The 21850-nt window shown below is 50.4% G+C and overlaps 1 protein-coding gene across 4 annotated transcripts in view; it reads right to left on the reverse strand.

The window, feature by feature from the left end:
• Positions 1 to 13548: 13548 nt before the first annotated feature.
• Positions 13549 to 21850, reverse strand: part of Arfgap3 (ARF GTPase activating protein 3) — a 49668-nt gene continuing 41366 nt past the window's right edge. For 3 of the 4 annotated variants that reach the window (XM_034517198.2, XM_034517195.2, XM_034517199.2), the window contains exons 13-16: positions 21446 to 21569; positions 20432 to 20522; positions 16667 to 16788; positions 14524 to 14579 (exon numbers count right to left, since the gene is read on the reverse strand). In XM_034517198.2, the coding sequence (XP_034373089.1) occupies positions 14562 to 14579; positions 16667 to 16788; positions 20432 to 20522; positions 21446 to 21569 (355 nt within the window). In that variant the 3' untranslated portion in view covers positions 14524 to 14561. Of the gene's footprint in view, positions 14580 to 16666; positions 16789 to 20431; positions 20523 to 21445; positions 21570 to 21850 lie in introns of all 4 variants that reach the window. The other variant, XM_034517196.2, reaches the window with a different exon arrangement.

The following is a 21850-nucleotide window of genomic DNA, read 5'->3' on the forward strand; positions in this document are numbered from 1 at the left end:
CAGTAATTTGTCTGTAGATGGAAAGAGGCAATTCTTGTCTAGTGGCTGTCTCACCACAACTGGAGTAACTCCAAAGATGCTCAATTTCTTCTTAGAATTCAATACAGGAAGCTGTCAGGAACAGACAGGTCTCTAATCAAAATGAACATTAATACAGAAATGTTTGTCACGTCAATTCTATGGACTTCTGACGTTTTAAAAACCAACTATCCATGTAAGGTAATCTGGACTGTTGTCTGTTAACTCCACTCAGCTATTTCTAAATAAAACATAGAAAACACCCTAACAATAAACTCCAAGCCATGAATTTGCTATAGTCCCTTAACTCACAGGCTAACCATCTCAAATCAGTTAAAAAAGTTAAAGAAGGACTGGATCTAAGCCTTGGAGGGACACATGACTCCAGCTGTATATGTAGGGGAGGATGGCCTTGTTGGGCATAGGTGGGAGAGGAGATCTTTGGTCCCATGAAGGCTGAACACTGAGTGAGGAGGGGGAATCTGAGGGTGGGGAGGGGGAGTGGGGGGTAGGTGGGTGCACACCCTCATAGAAGCAGGAGGAGGGGGGATGGGATAAGGGGTTCCTGGGTGGTGGGGGGAATGCGGTCAGGGGATAAAATTTGAAATGTAAATATTATATCCAAAAAGAGGGGAAAAAAGAAAAGCAGTTAGAACCAACATCCTTAATAAAATGTCAGCCCTCTTAAAGAAAACTATCTTGATACTAAAATTTGTTTTGAGAATTGTATATTGCAGAATGATCAGCCTTGGTGTATCTACTCATCAAGCAAGCTGGGCAGACCTGCTCAAACCTCTGAGGTCCTGGAATTCCATCTGGATGCAGTGAAGACACAGCATCAGAGGCTTGTCAATTTGCTCTTCCCCCCACTCCTCTTCTAATATCTCAACGCCCATAATCAGCTTGAAGAAGCTAATGATGAGTCAGCGCCCCTATTCCCTGGGCATGGGGACTAAGGTGGTAAATGTTGGGCTGTCTTTCTAGGGAAAAGTAGTGGTTTTGTGGGAATAGAGAGGATTAGCTAGGATTTATTGCATAGCCATAACCTATTAGTAGAAATCTGTATAATTATTATCAAGATGAAGATATAAATTCTTAAATGGCACCAATTTACTTTGATTACAAATTTTAAGGTTTTCATTGGTACGAGCTTCTTATTGATATAAAAGTGAGATGAATATTGTTACTCTCATAGGCATTGTACCAGTATAACACATTTAGGAATACAAGGCTTAAATATATATATTGATAAACCTTGAAAAAGAAATAACAAACAAAATGAGAAACTACTTACTGGGAACAATAAAGCAGTATTACATAGGCTGTCCTCTGATCCAAACCTTCCCCACAACAGCTGTGCCTGCTTGCACATGACCATCACAGCTGGGCTTGTGGAGTTTTGGCATTCCCTGGCATAAGGGCTGTGGGAAGGGTCATCGAACCCTCACCTGGGTGTTTCTCAACCAGCTGTAAGCACTTCTGTCCTAATTGTATGTGGCCTGGGGAAGGGACTGAAGATGTAGGTGGCTGTCTTAGTTACTTTTCTGTTGCTGTAGTAAAGCACCACGGTCAAGGTATCTTTTAGAAGGAATGGTTTATTGGGACTCATGGTTCTCTAGGGATGAGTCCATCATGGTGGGAGCCAGAAGCTGAGAGCGCACATCTCCTAGCTTCCCTTGAATTTGCATTCTCCTGCTTGCATTTGTGTTCACAGCATCATTTTGAGTTGTGGAAGCCACACGACTCACCTGCACCCTCATGGGCTGCTCTGAGCCAGGTGTTCTCAAACGAAGCCTGGGGACATAATACCAAAATACCAAGGAGTGTGAACACAATATGAAAATCTGTCGGCTGAGATGGTCGCTCCTCTGGGCCTCGGAAATCACACTAGTCAGAAAGGGGCAGGAGTCAGGGTGGGAGGCGTGGCTCAGCTGGTGGAAGGCTTGTTTAGTGTGCAAGAGACCTTGGGTCCCATCTCCGGCATGGTGACACATCCTGACAACAGTCCTGGGGAGGCAGAGGCAGGAGGATGCGGGAGGGGTTCAAAGTCGTCCTCAGTTACATGAGGAGCTTGAAGACAGCCTGGGATACACAAGACAGACTCAAAATGAAAATGGATGGAGCCAGTAACTGTAACCCTAGCTGCTCAGGAAGCCAAGACAGGAAGATCACAAATTCAAAGCCAGAATGGGCAACAAAAATGGATGTGGCTTGTTGCATGGAGGTTGCTGTTTTATTTTGTGAAAGGATCTCAGTATGTAGCCTTGGCTAGCTTGGGCTAGTATGTAGGCCTCAAACTCACAGAGCTCCATATGCCTCTGCTTCCCGAGTACTACAACTAAAAGCTTATATTTCACAGTCAGCTACATTGAATGTTTACTGAAATTTAGGTAATGTGTTTTATTTTTTAATTTCTTTAGATTTGTTTTTTATTTTATGTATATTTAGATACATATCTGCTTCTCTTGAGGACCAGGAGAAGGTGTCTGGTCCTCTAGAACTTGAGAAGTGAACCAGATTGTGTGGTGTGGTTAGTTTTTTGACAGCTTGACATAACCTAGAGACATCTGGGGGCGGGGGGAGAGCAAACAAAATGCCTCCATTAGACTGGGCTGTAGGTTAGTCTTGTAAGGGCATTTTTTGGATTACTTGTTGATGTGGGAAGGCCCGGCCCACTGTGGGCAGTGGTCCTGTGTTGTATAAGAAAGCAGGCTGAGGGCTGGAGAGATGGCTCAGCAGTTAAGAGCACTGACTGCTCTTCCAGAGGTCCTGAGTTCAAATTCCAGCACCCACATGGTGGCTCACAAACATCTATAATGGGATCTGATGCCCTCTGATGGGGTGTCTGAAGACAGCTACAGTGTACTTACACACACACACACACACACGAAAATATATTTATATTTTCATATATATGTGAAAAATAAAATAACAATAATAAAAAGAAGAAAGCAGGCTGAGCAAGGCATGGGGAGTGGTCATTAAGTGGTGCCCTTTCAAGGTCTCTGCTTGATGCTCTGCCTCCAGTTTCCTGCCCTGTTTGAGTTCCTGCTCCGACTTCCCTCAGTGATGGATTGTGCTTGGGACCTGTAAGCCAAACCAACTCTTTCTTCCCACGTTGCTTTTGGTTTGCAAGTTGAATCACAGCATTAGAAAGTGAACCAGAACATATGGTGAGTCCAGGCTTGGCACCAAAGACCTGCGTTCTGGGTCTCACTTCATTCATTTATGGGCTGGATCTCAATCGAAGGAGGATGATAAGGGGTGAAAGGTCAAGAGATGACATGAAGTTGGCTGCTGGGGACAGCCTCCCTACACCATCCCCCATCCCTGGGGATGATGGTCCTGGGCTTTGGATTCACTGGGAGAAGCCCATAGCAATCTCTAACCAATCCTTTGTCCCTGAGTTTGCACATAAAACATGTTAGCCAATACGGTGGTCCTTGGGGAAGTCATGTAGCTGGTACCCTTCCCAAACCTGTTTGTTCTTTCTCCCTAAGACACAAATGCCAGGTGGTGGCCGAGCTCCGTCCTCCCCTACAGGGACCAGTTGGTTTCTGCAACAGGTACAGTGGGGCTCAACTTTCTGGAGACCTAATCCTGGTATAAGTTAGGGTGCCAGGGACAGCTGCAGTGCAGTGTCTTTGGGGACATTTTCGTCTGCAGTCTATGGCCAGCAGAGTGAAGGCCACAGGTGGTCTGGTTGGGGAAGGTGTGTAGCTGGCGGTACTATGTTGAGAACTGCACCAGCCCACGTTCGGAAGCCAAAAATGTTGAGGCCCGAGCTGCCCCACTTTGGGCGGCCTAAAATGTTGAGGCCCTCTCCACTCCGCGCTTGGCGGCCACTATATCCTGGCCCAAGCTGCCGCTCTGGTCCAAGGGTCGGGGTTCAGCAAGAGAGAGAGTGAGGATGGACTCGAAGAATGGAGACCAGACAGAGTGTGATTCAATCCCGTTTATTCTTCAGTCTCTCTTCCCAGTCCAAGTCCCAAGTCTTGAGTTCCTAGTTCCTAGTTGTACTCAATCTGTTCTCTTCCGAGTTTCTAATGTCTACTCCTACTCCTAGTGTCTGAATCTCTGTTACTCCAAATTGTTCTCCAAGTTCTACTCTCTAAAGTGTCTGATTCTCTCTGATCTCTTCTGTCTGCCTCTTGCCTTTATATGTCTCACTTCTAAGCCACGACTTCCGGTCATACCTTTAATCATGCCCTTAGGTCTTGTCTCTAAATCTGATCTCTAAGTCACACCTTTAAGTCACACACCTTTAATCTCACACACCTTTAATCTCACACACCCAAGGGAAGTCCTGGGTATCTAAACCAAGATTATCAGAGTGTGCTCAGCTGTTGTAGGCTATTGTAATCCAAGTCTCATGTCAGGGTATATGGCTCAATATGGCTGCAAAGCTGATAGCCGATTTCTGCTAAAAGTCTGCTCCCAACAGTACTACCCTGGTGCTAGATCTCAGAAAGCCACCCAGGACTTTGTTTCTACAGGGTCAGTGCAGTCAGGTAAGCCGACCCATTGTCTTCAGTCCTGCATATGGCTGCCTGATTCTGTCTGCAGAAGCCAAGGCTGGCTTCTCCTGCAAGGGTCTTGTTTCCCCACGGGGTGAAGCCGCCTAGATGATCATGCTCTTTACCAGGAGTGGGGAGGCAGACACAGGCTTTTCTCAGCCTCTGGGGCCCATCTGCCCCTGTATTTGTCTCCCAAAGCCAGGGCCTGTGGAGACTCAACAATTAGCTCCAGGTGAGGCTCAGTGGCTGGACTGCACCCCTGGGATTAGGCACAGCTGTGTCAAACACTGGCCATATTGCCTGAGCTGACTAGGATAGCTGAGGGGTGGGGATAGTCTCTGGGTGAGAATTAGCCTGTCATGGAACATCAGTCACACCCTGAAATACGGCTTTATTCTGGAGGGCCTCCTTCCTCCCTACCTCTCTCTCTCTCTCTCTCTCTCTCTCTCTCTCCCCTCCCTCCCTCCCTTTCTCTCCCTCTCCCTTTCCTTCCCTCTCCTCCTTCTCTCTCTCCTTTTTTCCCTCCCTCTCCCTCTCCTTCCTCTCCCTCTCTCTCCTCCCTCTTCCTCTCTCCCTCTCCTCCTTCTCCCTCTCCCTCCCTCCCTCCCTCCCTTCCTCCTTCCCTCCCTCCCTCCCTTCCTCCCTCCCTCCCTCCCTCCCTCCCTTTCCCTCCCCCTCCTTCCCTTTCTCCAGGGTCTCTCTGTGTAGCCATGACTGTCCTCTTGCTCTGTAGATCAGACTGGCCTTTAACTCAGAGGAGATCTGACTGCCTCCTCCCCTCAAGTGCTGGGACTAAAGGTGTGGGCCCAGCACTACCTCTGTTTCTGAAATGTGTGTGATCTGCAGGAAGTTAAGGGCAGAGAGTACACAGCAGCCCCACGTTTCCCATCTGTCTGAACTGCCCTGCTTCCTACCAGGCTGGCTTCAGGGGCCGCCCCCGTCTTAGTTACTCTTCTGTTGCTGTTTAGACATCATGAACAAGACAACTTAAAGAAGAGTCACTGGGGCTTACAATTCCAGCGGGTCAGAGTCCAGGGTCATCATGGTGAGGGGCACGATGGCAGGCAAGTCTGGCACTGGAACAGCAGCTGAAAGCTTACATCCTTATCTGCACGTAGCAGGAGGGAGAGAGATAGGGAGACAGACAGACAGACAGACACTGGGACTAGTGTAGGCTTTTGAAACCTTAAAGCCCACCTCCCAGTGACACACCTCCTGTAACAAGGCCACACCTCTTAATCCTTCACAAACAGTTTCACCAACTGGGGACCAAACTTATGAGCCTATGGGGCGATCCTCATTCAGACCTCCACAATCCCCCTCCAGGTGTCAGGCAGATGTTGCTTCTATCTGAGGGATGTCACAAATCCCAGTGACTCTCACATGGCTGTCCCTCTGAAGCCACTGGGCTTTGAGACTTCATAACACTGAGTTTCCATGTCAGACCCTAAGCCTCACTGCAGCTTGGCCTCTGTGTACCCAGAGGTGAGTCACAAGGGACAATTTTGTGACTCCTCTCTACCTGCCATGTGGGTTCCTCTCCCCGCAACCCCCGCTGTGCTGCAGACCTAGTCTCTCTCTCAGGCCCTGCCACAGAGCTCAGAGCTCCAGCTGGCCATGGGCCCGAATCACACAGGAAGAGCCTGGATCAGGAGCCTGAGAATGTCCCTTTGACTCCCTTACTGTGCAAGTTTAAACCACCCTTTCCAGGCATAACCTCTGTCCGAGATTCCACAGTGACTTCCTGACTAAGCACTGTGACACATCACTGAGCAGGGCATTCGAGTGGGGAGGTCTGTGGTTGTGGTTAGGTTGTAAAGTCCCCAGTCCTGAATTTTTAAACATATGAGGCACCAGCAGTGTGTGTGTGTGTGTGTGTGCATGTGTGAGCAGGCATGCATGTACACACGTGTGGGAGCACATGCAGGATTCCACACACCAGGCTTTTAAGTTGCACAGTTTGTTTCAATTTCATTTTCAGAAGTTACTATCATCATTTTATCATCTGCCATGGGGGATCGCAGGATGATCATGGAGGTCAGAGGACAACTTCTGGGGAGTGGTGTTCTTCTACCATATAGATCCTGCGGATTGAATTCAGAACATCAGGCTTGGGGCCCAGTGCCCACTGCGTTATCAGCCACAGTTCTGTTCTCTTGACAGTTATGTTTGCAGCCGATTTTATGGTTAGAGTTTTGTGATTTGTTTTTTCCTACAGTCTCCCAGAATGCCTTCCTGAGGGGCTCAGTTGGTGGGGTCACCCGCACCCCAGGGTATGTTCCCCTTTGGGGTCAGGTAGGGTCTGTCACCATCTGGAAAAAGTCACAGGAAGTCTTTGTTTGATTTAACCCAGGTCCTATGGGATGTTGTCTGAAAGTCGAAATTTGGCTTAGCCAGCCCAAGGCGGAGCTCTGCCTGGCTACAGACTCACTTCCTAGAACCGGTGATGCTGGCTGCCCCAGTCAGCTTTCTATGGCTGTCTAAACATATAGCCAGCCCGGGGAGGGAAGGGTTATTTCAGCTCACATCCAGAAGTCCATCGTGAAGGGCCGTGAGGGCAGGAACTGAACAGAGGCCATGAAAGAATGCTGCTTACTGGATTGCTCCTTGTGACTCTTCAGGTATTTTTTCCTTTTAAAGTGTTTGTTATCATCGTTACTGTGTTATGTGTATGGGTGTTCCGTCTGCATATGTATATGTGTGTACCACATGTGTGCAGTGCCTGTGGAGCCCGGGAGACGGTTCTGAATCCCCTAAAACTGAAGGTGTTGGGAACCGAACCGTCATCCTCTGGAAGAGCAGCCAGTGCTCTTGCTATTGAGCCTCACTCCAGGCCTCGGCCTGTTCTCTTACACAACCGAGACTACCTGCCTAGGGTGGGCACTGTCCACAGTGGGCACGACCCTCCCATGTCAATCACTGGTTAGGAAAATGCCTCCACAGACTTGCCTACAGGACAATGGAGACATTCTCTCAACCGAGGTTCCCTCTTCCTAGATGACTCCAGCTTGTGTCAGGTTGACAAAACCAGCCAGCACAGGGCTGAGGGCCTCACTGCCTGACCAGGCTCCACTGGGTTCTAGCTGCTTCTCCCTGGATAGGCTGGTGAGGAACTGCCCCATCAATCTCTGTAAAGCCCGAGGGGGGACTGGGTCACTGCTGGCTCTGCAGGAGGACTTTCCAGCAGGATCTGATAGCAGCTAGGAAGGTCATCTTAGAAAGAACCCTATTTCCTGTTTACTGCAAGTCTCATACATGCATAAAATGTATTTCAACTTTATTCACCTCCCCAACTGGATCCTTCCCCACAGCCTTTCCTGACCTAAGGTTCTCTAGGGAAGCCTTCACATTATATGGAAGGCAGCCATTCATTGGCTCTTTCTAGGGAGGTCACATTATATAGAAGGCAGCCAGTGGCTCTTTCCAGCTCTCCCAGGCTTTGGTATCCATTTGCCTTTCATTGGTCTTTACCCTGGCATTCAGTCAACAACCCTCATTATCCTCTGGTACCTGCTAATTTCTGACTCTTCTATTCCAGAGCCAAGAAATCTGAACTTTTGTACCTCTTACTGTGTAGGCTCCAGACCAACTACCAGCTTGGGTCAGGAGAAACCCAGGAAACAAAGTTTCTTCTGAAAAGCCTGCAGACCTGGCTCACTTGGGGCCTGGCCAAGCCCTTTCTTCTCCAAGGTCTTTGAGGTAGGGTAGAGCACATAAACTGCCTGTCTCAGGCCAAAAGGAAAAGGCTGTTACAGTTTCTTGAAGATCAGAGTCCCAAGAAGCTGGGCCTTTGAGGCCATGGAACAATGTCTCATGGCCAGGAGCCAATACATCTCAGCCCAAGTCTAGGAGATAAGGGAGGGAGACCAGGGAGGTCTCTGAGGCTTCTGGGTCTGTCAAAATAGAGTCTGGGCCATGTGGGTGACCATGAAGCAGCATCCTAGTAGCTGGGTGTCTCTTATGGGTTCCTCAACCGTAAGATCTGTACTGTCTCCTCTCAGATATGCTGCAGGAGGTGTGTGTGTGTGTGTGTGTGTGTGTGTGTGCACCTGTGCATTTGAGTGTCGAGGCCACAGATTGTCATTGGGTCTCCTTCTCAATTACCACCTTATTTTCCAATAAGCCTTTGTTTACTTACTTGTGTGCATGTATTTGCCATCAGCCAGGGGACAACTTTCAAGGTGGTGGTTTTCTCCTTTTACCATGTGAGTCTCAGGGATCAAACTTCTCAGGTTTGGTGGAAGAAACTTTTACTCGCTGAGCAATCTTCCTGGCCCTCTAATTTACTTATTTAAGTTTATGTGTATGGGTGTTTTGCCATATATGTATCTGTGTGTGACGCTCACAGAAGTCAGAAGAAGATGTGAGACCCTCTGGAGCTGGAGTTGGAGACAGTTGTGAAGCTCCCATGTGGGTGCTAGGAATCAAACCCAGGTTCTCTGCAATTGTAGTAGTAGATGCTCTTAACTGCTGAGCCATCTCTCCAATGAGCTGCTAGGATCTGGCTCTGTGCCCTCAGAGCTGGGCTTGCTGATGCTGTACTTGCCCCTCCTCTGTACTTGTCTCCTCTGTGCTGGGACCTGAGCTCAGGTCGTCATGTCTCCCAGTTGCCCCTTCTTTCCCGGTAGAATTTTATGTCTGCAGAGGGGCGATGCAGGCAGCCTTTCCTTCCTCTTTAGCACAAATTCAAGTAGCAATTTGTGGCCATTAAGAGGCAAAGGCAAAGCCAGGATTGGGTGTACACTCTTCTTTCCTCTCCCTGCCAGGACTTGCAAACTCCACGGCTGGAATTAGGGAAGTCATGTGGAGAGCAAGTGGATGAGAATCACCCCACAGTATTGGCTGAGATGGTGAGCGGGGGCCTGGTTCCTGAGCCATTGTGGTAAGGGGATGGTCAACACATCTGTATTTTTGTGTTGTTACAGCAACAGAACCCAAAATTACTTTTTTCCTTTATAAATTTTGAGACAAGATCATATATATATATATATATATATATATATATATATATATATATCTCATATCTCATATCTAGCCCATGCCTTCAAACTGGCCATATAGCTCAGGATAACCCCAAGCTTCCAAGCTCCCTGCTTCTACCTCCCGCGTGCCAGGATCATGGGATTTCAGGTGTGTCTCATCAATGCCCAGTTTATGCTGTGCTGGGAATCAGACCCAGGGCCTCGTACAAGCTAGTCAAGCACTTTACCAAGGGAACCACCTCTACAGTCCACTGGACACGGAGGTCTCCACCTCTGTTGGCTCTCACTGGGGTTCACACCAATAGTTGTTCACTGTCCTTCTGCATTTGAAACTTTTCTCATCCGGCTCTGGGATACCTCCTCGATGGACTGTTCACCTCTTCTGTGGCTGGTCCTTCTCTCTGTAGCTGCTTCTTCCCCATCTGACCTCTGGCTTGTATTGGTGGGTCCTAGCCCTGGGTAGTCCCAGTCTGTTGTCAGTGAAAGCCAGCTCTACCCTGATAGCTCACATGGGGCTCTGTAATGCTGCCCCCACGAGCCCCTGACAGAGGCAGACACATCTGTAGCTGGAACCCTCTATTTCTTGCCTTAGCGTTTCTACCTGCCCCATGCCAACCACTCAGCCTAGCTGACCCTTGACTTCTTCATACTTAATTTACACTTTCCAGCAAACCATTTCGCCATTACCAGGGTTCAGCCACCACTCTCTACCTTCCAGCCGCTACAGACTGATTCTTCTCCCCTGGACATTCACCATGGTCACTGGGAGAACCAGAGTGGTATGTGAGGAGGAGATCAGGGAGGAGGAGGAAATACCGGCTATGGCTGGCTGAGGGTACATCCATAAAGTCTCTGACAGGAGCATCCCAGCTTGGTGTGAATGGCTGAGTAATGACAGTCACCAGTTCTGGGTAGCTACACAAGTAGGGACTTTCCGAGAGCAGCGAAGCCTGCTGGGGTGCAGGAAAGGCCCATCAACTCCCAGGGGGTACAGACGAGGGCCGCTAGAGTTCCAGGGTACAGGAGTTTTTCAGTTGAGGTTTCAGCGTCTGGGGATGTGGTGGTATATGATTTACCTGGAGGAAGTAAGTCATATTGGTTACAGGGGTGGGAAGGGCCCCAGAGCCCAGATTCAGCACCAGGCCCTGGTGTAAGGAGGTCAGTCCCATCTTTTCTGGACAGTGTCCCTATGTCACCTTAGCAGCCTCAGCAGGAGCAGCAGAGATGTCAACTAAGCCCAGGGGATCAGAGAAGAGCCATTTGTGAGTCTGCTGGACAGTCTGTGCTGGGCTTGCAGCAAGAAACTACTGAGTTTCTACAGCAGCTGAAACAGGACTGGACAAGCTGGGCCAGAAGAACACACAGTCTCTACAGTGCAATCACAGGCCTCAGGATCCAGCCTGTCCCCACTGAAGGCTGTCACCTTTGCTCCCCTCAGACATATGTCAAAAGCAGGGTGAGGATAGGGAAAGCCTGTTAGCAAAGGTGAACCAGTGTCCTGAGGAAAGGATGACAGAATGACTACAGCTGTTCCAGTGCCCCAGCACAGCCTCAGTGTCTGCTGTCATCCATCCCTGTGGCTCCTCTTAACAGAGCAGTGAGTGACTCTGGATCTTCAGTGTGCTGCCAAAATGCTACCCACTAACAAGACAGACAACATTGTCCCCAGGACACTTATGTTTTAAGACAGAGACAAGCTGGGAGGCTGTGCTCAATTCTAGGAGGCCTGCGTGAAATTGGCTGGCATCAGAAGGGTCAAGGGGCCTCAGAGCAGGGCCTGGAAGGTTCTGACCACAGTGAGGGTTGATGGAGAGAGATGGCAGGGGCTAGAGAGACTGTAGGCATGGTGGCCTGGTAGCCTGGGATCACAGGCAGGCTTTGAATGACTGCAGGGGACTTTAGCAGAGATGGTGGGGAGGTTGACTCCAGCTTGGCAGCCTGAGCATGTAGAAAAGTGCTCTGCCAGCTTCCAGAGGGCGGGTGGGCCTTGCCTAGTACCCCTTAGGTTTTATCACCCCAGATGAGGGGCCTCAGAGTCCCTGGGACTGGAAGCACAGTCCCCTAGAGTTGCAGGGAGGTGATGTCTCCCTCCTTTTGTGACCCTTTGGGTCTCAGTGAAGTCAAAGTGCACAGGGGGACCCCTTCCTGGCTGGTACTCACCTCTTCGTATTGTTTTGAGACAGAGTCTCACTGTGTGGCCGTGGCTGTCCTGGAACTAATGTAGACCAGGCTGACCTCAAAGGTGTGAGGTATGAGGTGTGTGTGAAACACACATGTTGCAGGCAGAAGGGGCATGTAATGCTTTGGAGCCGGAGTTGTCAGCCAACTGATGTGGGTGCTGGGAATAGAACTCAGGTCCTCTCCAAGAGCAGCGAGTGCTCTTAACAGCAGGGCCCTCCCAGGGCTACTGTATCTTAACCAAGAGTTCTAGAGAAAATGCTGCTTGCCAACCCCGGTCTCCAGGGCTTCTCTGCCAGCCCTCTCTGCACAAAGTCTGCAGAGAAGTCACCTGGCTCTCTGGGCTTCACACCTAACAGTGGTTGCTCTCAGAAACACCTCCCACAGCCCCAGGGTTCCCAGCAGCCTCAGCAGCTCCTGCCATGGCTTTCCTCTGTCTGTTCTAGACCTTGAACATGACAGGCAAGTGCTCGGCTGCCGGGGCATGTTCTTATTTATTTATTTACTGTTTATGTGTGGTTTGCCTGCATGTATGTCTGGATACCATGTGCATGCAGTGCCCACAGAAGCCAGAAGAAGGCGCTGGATTTCTTGGAACTGTAGCCATCCGGTGGGTGATGGGAATTGAACCCAGGTCTCTTAACCTCTGAGCCATTTCTTCAATTGTCCTCATCTAAAAAAAAAAAAAAAAAAAAAAAAAAAAAAAAAAAAAAAAAAAATCCAAAAATGTGTTTCATTCAGCCAACAGTAACGACTAGTTTTAAAGGGCTGGAGAGATGGCTCAGCGGTTAAGAGCACTGGATGTTTTTCCAGAGAAACCTCATGGTGGTTCACAACCATCTATAATGGGACCTGATGCCCTCTTCTGGCATGCAGGTGTACATGCAGCTAGAACACTCATACATAAACTAAATAAAATAATCAACAGAAAAACAAAGTAAACAAAAAACCTCCCCCGAGCCCAACTAGCTTTATAAAAGCCAAGGGTTTCTACTGCTGAGCCACATGGTCTCGGTGCCCCCAAGCCTCACAGACATCATAGACAGGGACTCTGGGCAGGCAGGGCTGGCCATCAGCTGAGTGGACTGCCACACAGCACAGCACTCGGCAGCCTCGTGTCTTCACTGAAATATCTGGATAGACTTAACTAAGACACCCCAGATGCTGCCCAGTAAGGAGGCTCCATGCCTGGGGACAGGTGAGCAAAAGTTGGGGCACAGGTCCAGTTGCCTGGGGATAAGCCAGAGTCCACAGGGCACATGGGGAGGCACACAGGGCTCACTGTGGGATGGGGTTCAGACAGATCTGTCTCCGCCACTGAGTTTCCTTGTGGACTGTTAGTATCTGATGCCCCATGGCAGTGTTCAGAAAGCGAACAACTGAAGTGTTCTTCATGGACAGCTGGTCCTTGGGGCATCCCCGTCAAAAGATGATTGAGCAGCATTTTCAGTGCCCAGTGTGTTCAAGGCCCTGGCTCCCAGCCCAACACTGAAACAACAAAGAGAAAAGGGGTAACACCAACAACACCCCTTGCCAGCATGTCAGGAATGGAGGCCTCTGGGCGCATCCACCCTCAGCACACCTTGACCCTGACATTACAACCCACAGGAAAACCCACGTGCTGTGGCTACAGGTGTGTGCTGCCATGTTGGCTCCAGTGTGCTGTGGAGGGCTGTCTGCCAGTTGTCAGTTGTCACAGAGGCCTCTTCCCCTCCCAGAGGCTTGCCTGCCCACTGTGCTGTGACGACGGACGGCATCCATCCGTCAGTCCCACCTGTAGCTATCATGGGTGTGCCCAGTGTACAGTGATTCGGTACAAAGGCCCTTGAGGAATGACAACGCAGGCAACAGTCTGCTGTGTGTGTGTTATATTTAGAAGTCTACAAATCGGACCTTTTAAGAAAGAGTCACAAAATAGTCATCTGAAATCACATTTTTGGTTCATCAAATTTCAAATATATTTTACCACGTTGAACAATATATTCTGGTGCTGTCTAAAACACAGCCAAATGACTTTACTGGTTTACATCTATCCTATAACTTTTGGAACATCAAGGTCAAGATAAAAAATATTAACAAAACTACCCGATTATAATCGCCCCCTCCCCGGATCTGAGCCTTGTCCTGAAGCCGCAATGGCACTGCCGTCCTCAGCCTGAGCTCCTGGTACTGCTAACTGCTAAGTGCACTTGGGACCCCGGGCTGGCCCCGCTCATCCTCTCCCGCGGCGACACCCTATGTATTCCCAGGCCACAGAGAACTCCCTTGGCACCACCGAAGCTCAGGTTTGTTAAAGGAACTGACTGGGGAACACTTTTAAGAGCAGAGAATGTACAAAATAATTTACAGAGTGACAGATGGCTTTAAGTGTGTGTTGTTTAAAATCTCCTGTTGTGTGGGGACACACAGGAAGCAATCTGTCAGCAGGGGATGGGCACTTCTGGTCTTGTTTTTGTTGTTTTGCTTCTTTGCAGTGAGAAGCATGTGCTGTGGATTTATTTCCCCAGGCCAGCCAGCACCGGCTGGTGCGGGCAGCCCTGAGCCCGCAGTCCTCAGGTGAAGGCTCTCAGTCTGGAGAGAGGTGGGAGGAGGCATCAGCTCAGGCTTTCAGTTCTTGGAACTAAAGATGCCTCAAAGATAAAGCAAGGATATGCTTGAGCTAACCTAAACCAGAAACGAAAGCAAAGCCCCACTACATAGAAATGGGGACGTCTCAAAGGAAAAAGGACAACTCAGAAGTGTGCAGGTGCCCTGCCAACTAGCAGAGCCTGCCTGCAAAGCAGCTGGGGCTTCGGCGCAGCCAGATGTGGTCTCAGGTCCATCCGAAGTGGAGTTTTACCAGGTTGGACATAGCCTGGCACCAGGATTAAGAGCCGTAGCGATCCTAGAGAGAACCAGACCAACATTTACTACCAATGCACTGCATCTGTCTTCTAACATGCACTCACCATGTAACTGATGTTGATGAGGGGCACCTGGCTCTTGTCACTGGCCAGTCTCTGCACGAAGAGCAGCTGAGTGGTGCCAGCACTGCCTCAGCCTCTCCATGGCCAGGAGGGCAAGTGGGAGTTGGAGACCTGCCTAGGATTACACCATGTGAGAGATGCCCAAGGCCTAGAGCTCCCAGGCTGAACTAAGGATTGCAAGGCAGGACCTGGGGCTGGGGCCACATCCTGAGCTCTCCAGGGAGCCAGTGTGAGGGGAGCACTGAGGGATCTGTCTGAAGTCCCTGCTCATCTAGCAGTGGTTCAATCTCTGCCTCTGCTTCTTCACTTATAAATGGGGACACAAATGGGAGGATTCTTAAATACAGGAAAATCACACCCACAAAACAGGGATACTACTTGCCAGGGCACTGGTGCCAGCAGGACCTAAAGAAATGCCTACTAGAGGGAGGAGGGAGGAGGGAGGAGGGAAGAGGGAGGAGGGAGGAGGGAGGAGGGAGGAGGGAAGAGGGAGGAGGGAGGAGGGAGGAGGGAGGAAGAAAGAGGGAGGAGGGAGGAGGGAGGAGGGAGGAGATGCCCAGCCTCTGCAGTGTTTGTTTTTCTCTTCCCTCACACTCTCATCAAGGCCACAGCAGGGTCAGTCTGCAGACTAGAAGCCTCCATGGACCATAAGTGGCAATGTGAACTCAGTCAACTCCTCAGGATCACATTCCATATTAATAGACTGCTTCTAAAATGACTTTACATAACTAAGAAGATTCCAGAAGCAAGCTGTTCATACAATCTGAGACGGTCTCCCTGTCATAAATGGGATCCCCCTTCGCTTTCTTGTATATGAACTGAATTAAGTCTGACACAGAAAGACAAGTATTTCTACAGACATATAAAGGATGTATGTGTGTACAGTGTAAAGCAGAAGAAGAAGGGCACTAAGGGGGTGCGAGTGAAGGGTAGAAGTGTGGGGAGATATGCATCAAGTCAGTTCTATACATTCTGAAGTGTCCTTCGGTAACCAGGGCCACACACAGTGAGTATACACTAAGAAAGCTCAGAGATCAAAGTGCAGTGCAGTGAGCGAGCAGATTAGACATGCATATTTCCACTCCATAGAAAATGGCTTCTGGAGAATTCCAAAGAGTTGCCTAGAATATACCACTGAGAAAAAAGAGAACATACAGTCACACAACAATGTAATTCCCTCCTTGTTTAAAAATATATGCAGCCAGGAACGGTGGCATATGCCTTGAATCCCAGTACCCAGGAGGACACAGAGCTCTCTGAGATCTGGGTTAACTTGGTACAAGGCCAGTTCCAAGACAGCTAGAATACATAGTGAGACCCTGTTTCAAAACAAAATGCTGGATGTGGTGCCGCACGCCTTTAGTCACAACACTCAGGAGGCGGAGGCAGGGGACTTTCTATATAGTAAGCTGCCGGTCAGCCAAGACTACACAGAGAGACCCTGACTCAAAAAAAGACAGACAGACAGACAGAAGCAAAACAAGATACAGTAGGACACTACAGGGGTACCCAGAACTAAGAGATACTGGATGGTTTCCACATCTTCTTCTGTGGAGCTGGGAGATGGCTCAGTGGTTTAGAGCACCTATTGCTCTTGTAGGAGACCTGGGTTTGATTCCCAGCACCCACATGGCAGCTCACAACCACCTGTCACTACAGTTCTGGGGACTTAATCCCTTCTGTGAGGTCAGGCATGCATACATACGTACACACACATGCAGGCAAAAACATTCATATCTATAAAATAATATAAATGAATCTAAATTTTTTAAAAAAGAATTCTCCATTCTAAACTCAGATCTGGGGAAATACATGAGCCCCAGTAGGAACTTAGAAAACACTGTCCTCAGGCGGGGTCTCAGCCTGCAGTGGCTGAGACGACAGACAGTACCACAGAGCACTTCATCGATCTAGGCTTTCATGATGCCTGGACTGCCCTGCAGCACAGGCCCAGCTCACAGTGGCAGCTCCAGGCTCCCAGGAGCCCCCGCATTGCCTCACTCACCTGAATGGATGTCATGACCCCATTGGCAAAGACGGAAAGTTTTCCAGCAACGGAGCGCACACCTTGCTTGAACTGTGCCATATCCGGGGCATTGGGCAGCACGTTCGAGAGGTTGTAGTTTCCTGCACACAGAGAGATGCCAGCTTGCCCCTCTTCTAAGAACATGTGTAGCTCAGTGAACCCACCCTGCTCTCTTCCCTCCTTCCAGGCATCAGTTGTGTCCAGAGAGAGGGACCTTGCAGTAGGGCATGGCACAGAGGAGAGTACTGGTCCTAACACACAGTCCTTCAGCCACCACAGCAAGGGGGACAAGGTACTATGTTCAGTGGCTCTCAAGGTTCAAATTGAACTGTGCTGGGCAGCAAGCAGGCTCCATCCATTCCCTGTGCATTCTCTCGTTCAGAAAACAGATGCGTGGGAAGGGCTCTGTCGAGTGCCAAGGGATGGGTCCTCCCGTGAAAAAACTGTTGCAGTCTGGTCACCGGGTGCCACACCCCTGATGTGAGTGAGGCACAGGCATGCAGAGGCCTGAGGCATGCCCACAGGCTCAGGGCAGCTGGGGTGAGGGAGAGCTAGGGAGGTCACAGAAGCCAGGCTGAAAGCTGGTGACTGGGCACAAGGACAGGACATCAGCCCAAGGACAGGGCTCTAGCACGTGAGGAACTATCAGAGGAGAGTGGGGCAGCCAAGATAAGGGAAGGACAGAGAACAAACAAACAGAAGGGCCTGGACTATGGGAGGGGGTGCAGACAAGGAGCCAGGGGGACACCCAGCACTCAGGGCTGTCCTCCTCCTCTTCCAGGGGAGACATGTATCTTCTTTAATGAGGTATTATGGGCTAAATTTTCAGAAATGAGACCAATCAAGAGAAAAGTCTATGACTTTACAAATGGCGAATGTCACAAGGTTCAAACAACCTGCAGCTACTTGTCTGAGACAGGTACTGCAGCCAGTAACGTGCTGACATCAGAGGCCAGTGAGTGAGCTAGAATCTGGGTCTCAGGGTGCTGCCGCCTGAGGATGTAGGTAAGAAGTTTGCAGGCAAAGGCCTGAGAACACACTGAGCCTGAAGTTGCAGGCCCGCATGCCCACAGAGGCTGCACAACCTGACCCCGAGAGCCAACTTTACATGGAGTCAGCTCAGCAAGAGGGTGGCTCAGGATGTGGGGCCATAGGCTACACTACACTGGAACAATCTGTCCTTGAAAGAGACACTGCGGGGGGGGGGGGGGGGGGGGGGGGGGGGGGGGGCGGGGGGGGGAGGCTGGGGAGATGGCTCCGTGGATAAAGTACTCATCAAGTGTGAAGGCAAGCTCAGATCAAAGGGCATAACAGGCGTGGCAGCCCCCTGTAATTCCAGATTGAAGAAGGGAGACTGCAGATTTCCCAGAGCGACCTTCGAGTTAGACTAGTCCAATCTGTGAGCTCTGGGTTCAATTAAGAGACCTGCCTCAAAGAACAGGTGGAGAGTGAAGGAGGAAGATTCCCACCACTCTCTGTCTTCTACATGCACATATGCATGTATGCATGCACGCACGTGTACACAACACACTCTTACATGCTAAAAGCACCAAGGGATAAGCAAGAAAGTGGGAAACAAGCTATCTCTAACATGGCTGTCACAGTGTCTCCTACTCTGCTGTCCGTCCGGGGCCCTGAGCACTCCATCCTTCCCACAGGGCCCCGCCCACAGCCCACAAGCCCCTCCCACAGGGCCCCGCCCATAGCCCACACAGCCCCTGGCCCCACTGTGCTAGTGCCTTTGCTGCTCGCTATGCTCCTCACTCAGTCTTTCAACCTTCTCTGGCAGGGAGCAGCCCTGAGTACCACGCGCGATGTCTAATCACACCCCATAAAGCTTCTACTTTCCAGGAAGCACGTACATGGACCATGAACCCCAGACTGCATGATCTGACCCCTGCTAGTGACAAGTGACGAGGCCACAGACCTGCTTTCAACACTAGTGTCTGCCCTCTACTGAAGTGCATGCCAAATAAGGAGTCCTTAACAGGCAGATCTCTGAGTTCAAGGCCAGCCTGGTCTACAGAATGAGTTCTAGGATGGCAATGAACAGTCCTCTGTAAGGCCATCCAGCAGCTCAGGGTGGTGGCTGCTGATGTCCCAGGGGGAGCAGGGGTGTGGTTTCAGACAGGCAGCCACAACAGTCCCACCTATCTGGGGTCAGTGGAGGGGCAATCTCTGTTCAAGGCAGACTATGGACCCAGTATCAGAGTTCAGCGGACCTTTGTTCTGTGGTTGGGGCAAGAGGAAGTCTGAGCTGGCCGGAGTTCTGGAACAATGCAGGGCAGAAGGGTGTGTTTGCTTCAAAGAGCTCTCCTTTGCTTTTTCTTCTTGTTTTGTTTTGTTTTTTTAACAATAATGTTTTGGAGTAGATGTTCCAGGAAATTAATTAGAAAAGCATTCAGAGACGTCAAACAGCCTTGGCCTTAGGACTGACCTGCCTGACTGGCTCTGGCACTGCCAGGGCAGACACTGTGCTGGGAGACCTTGAGTAGGCTGAGTGCCTTTATGGCAGGGTCACATCACAGCAGGAAGCAGGCCTGACAAAAGGCTAGGGTGTGAGGGTCACACTGAAACCAGGAGTCAGGGCTGCTCTAGCTCTCTAGCTTCAGTGGGCAGTGACGGACCAAGAACAGCCCCTGTAGCTGAGGTCAGGAAGGATGGGCTTGGGGAGCCAGGGCCCTGGCCCAGCCCTGTCAGGCATCAGAGCAGGCAGCTGGCCCCATCTCTCTCTCTCTGAACACTGTTGCCTACCTGCCAGCCACTCTGCCAGCACACACCAGCCTAGAACGGTTCTTCTGGCTTAAGCCCAGGAAGCTGGCAGTGCTGCTGTATCTAAGGCCCAAACCTCCACACAGAAAGTTCCAGACAGTTGAGACTACCCTATTCCTCCTCTATGGAAGCTACATCCAATCCAAATGTTTGAGACATGGTGTGGTTGGCAGGATGGTTACCCTGCACAAACACTCAGGCCTGTACACCAAAGCCAGTCTGGTTGTGAAGTGTGCAAACCAGCATATAGACAGCACTCAGCCTGCAACACTGGCTCCTGAGACTTCTTCCTCTTGGTTCTTTTCCTGAAATGACCTCAGAGGCTGCTGCCATTTCACGCTCACCCTGTGGCCTGGTGTGGGGTGTTCCTGCAGGCCTTCTGGAATAGGGAACACACGGGTCAATGCAGAAGGCACAGCTCTGTGTGGGCAGTAAGGGCCTACTCTGAGCTCATGGTTGGACTGCAGCCCTGGGATGACTAGACACCTTGTGCAGAGATGTGGGAGGGCAGTGGAGTCAGGCACTTCCTCTCCACCCATTCCTCTGCCCATTTCCAAGCTGCAGTGTCTTTCTTGGAGAGCTACTCGCTGCTTCCCTCCTGTGCGTCCTGAGGGCTGAGGGCCTGTGAGGTGACTCCTGGGACTCACTCCAGGACTGATACCTTACACAGAGTCTCATGTCAACCACCCCACAGGCAGGAGACAGCGGCTAACTAGCCAGTGGCTGGCATCTCACAGGTCACCAGAACCCGCAGCCTCCTCTATAAACAATGTTCTCTATACTAAGTTGCCAGATGACAGGGGTGCTGTGGTATAAACAGCATGACTTGGTCTCAGGGGACATCTCAGGTCTCATTGCTCACACAGGGACAAGGCATAAGGTGCAGGAGCATGGAATCTTGGGAAGGGAAAGGTCCCATGGGGACACACATGCTGGGGCTGTGGGAGCCCTGGAGCCCGGTGAGCCCCTCACCTGTGGTCTGCTTCCTCTGCTCATCGAAAAGATCTGCAGAGCTTATGGAGGAACTGGTGGAGAGCCTCTCCAGCCGCGCACGGGTTTCAAACTAGACAGGAAAAAGAGGCAGAGTCAGACTCCAAGAACTGCTGAAGAGAGACGGGAGTGGGTTTTGTTCCCTTGGCTTCTCTACCGCCCATGTTACCCCAAGCCAGGGCCTGGAGACAGGTGTGTTTTGCAATGATTGTGGGTGGGGCAGCATCCCACATCACTGCCAGTGTGATCAGTATGGGGCAGCCAGAGCTCTCAGCCACTCCTTAGAAATGCCCACACCCACTTAGCACATCAATTTGTATGGCTTCAAGGGTGTGTGTGTGTGTGTGTGTGTGTGTGTGTGTGTGTGTGTGTGTAACTGGGGTTGGAACCCCGGGCTTTGAGTATGTCAAGCAAGTGCTCGTCCAAGAGCTGCTGCCTTCAGCTCATGATTTTAAGGTAAGTGCTGGCGGGATCCTTTGGCAATGAAGCCTCTGTTCTGAGACAAACCAGCACCCTCAGGGTCAGAGTTCAGCTCCCCACCCCCACCCCCACTCCCTACATTTGAGCACGAGGAGGAAAAAGGAAAAGGGCTTAGCTTCAGCTTAGCCCGACTCCTGGGTGAATGTGTTCATCTCTGAGACAGGGGACAGCTGGGTAATGCAGCAGCTGCCCACAAATGTATCCAGGCTTCATTTAACTGTCATTAAACTGATTAAAAGCAATTGCTGCTACATAAAAATCTCCCAAATTTACTCAAAAGCTACTGGCTGACGCTGTTCTCCCGAGAGAGGCAGGACAGCACTGAGACCAGATCCTGGACTCCGCAGTCTCTCAGGTGCCTCAGGCAGGCCTGGGCTCCAGCACTGCTGGCTGGGAGCGTCTGGCTAGGTCCCTTCTCTCTCAGCAGCTTGTCCCCACATGGTCCCCACATGGTCCCCACAGCTAAGCTTCCTTCCTGGTTCTCATGGGTCCTGTAGGAGCCCTCTGTGCCCTTACGTCTGTCTGGGCTTGTATTCCAAAGTACATGTCCGAGGAAATGGCCTTTATGTTGCCGAACTTCTTCTGGGCTTCATCTGTGTTGCCAGCGGGCTCATATTCTGGCTTCCGGGGAGCACTGGGCCTACAGTGAAGAACACCGAGCAGTGGTGAGGCTAACTCGGTTCACACTTTCACTTATATGGAGCCTTGCATCTCAGTTGTGTTAGAAAGCATCTACTACACTGTGTGAGCATGCAAGGACAACACTGTCTATCACTCAGCATATAAACTGCATGGGCTAACAGGACATCCCAGTTATGGGGCGACCTCAGGTTACATGTGTAATAATCTTCTTGTATGGGAAGATCAAAAAAACAAACTGGCAGGGCCCTGCGGCTGAAGACAGAGCAAGGAACTCGGGGT

Source organism: Arvicanthis niloticus, chromosome 13, assembly GCF_011762505.2.
Source record: "Arvicanthis niloticus isolate mArvNil1 chromosome 13, mArvNil1.pat.X, whole genome shotgun sequence".
In the NCBI taxonomy this organism is placed as follows: domain Eukaryota; kingdom Metazoa; phylum Chordata; class Mammalia; order Rodentia; family Muridae; genus Arvicanthis; species Arvicanthis niloticus.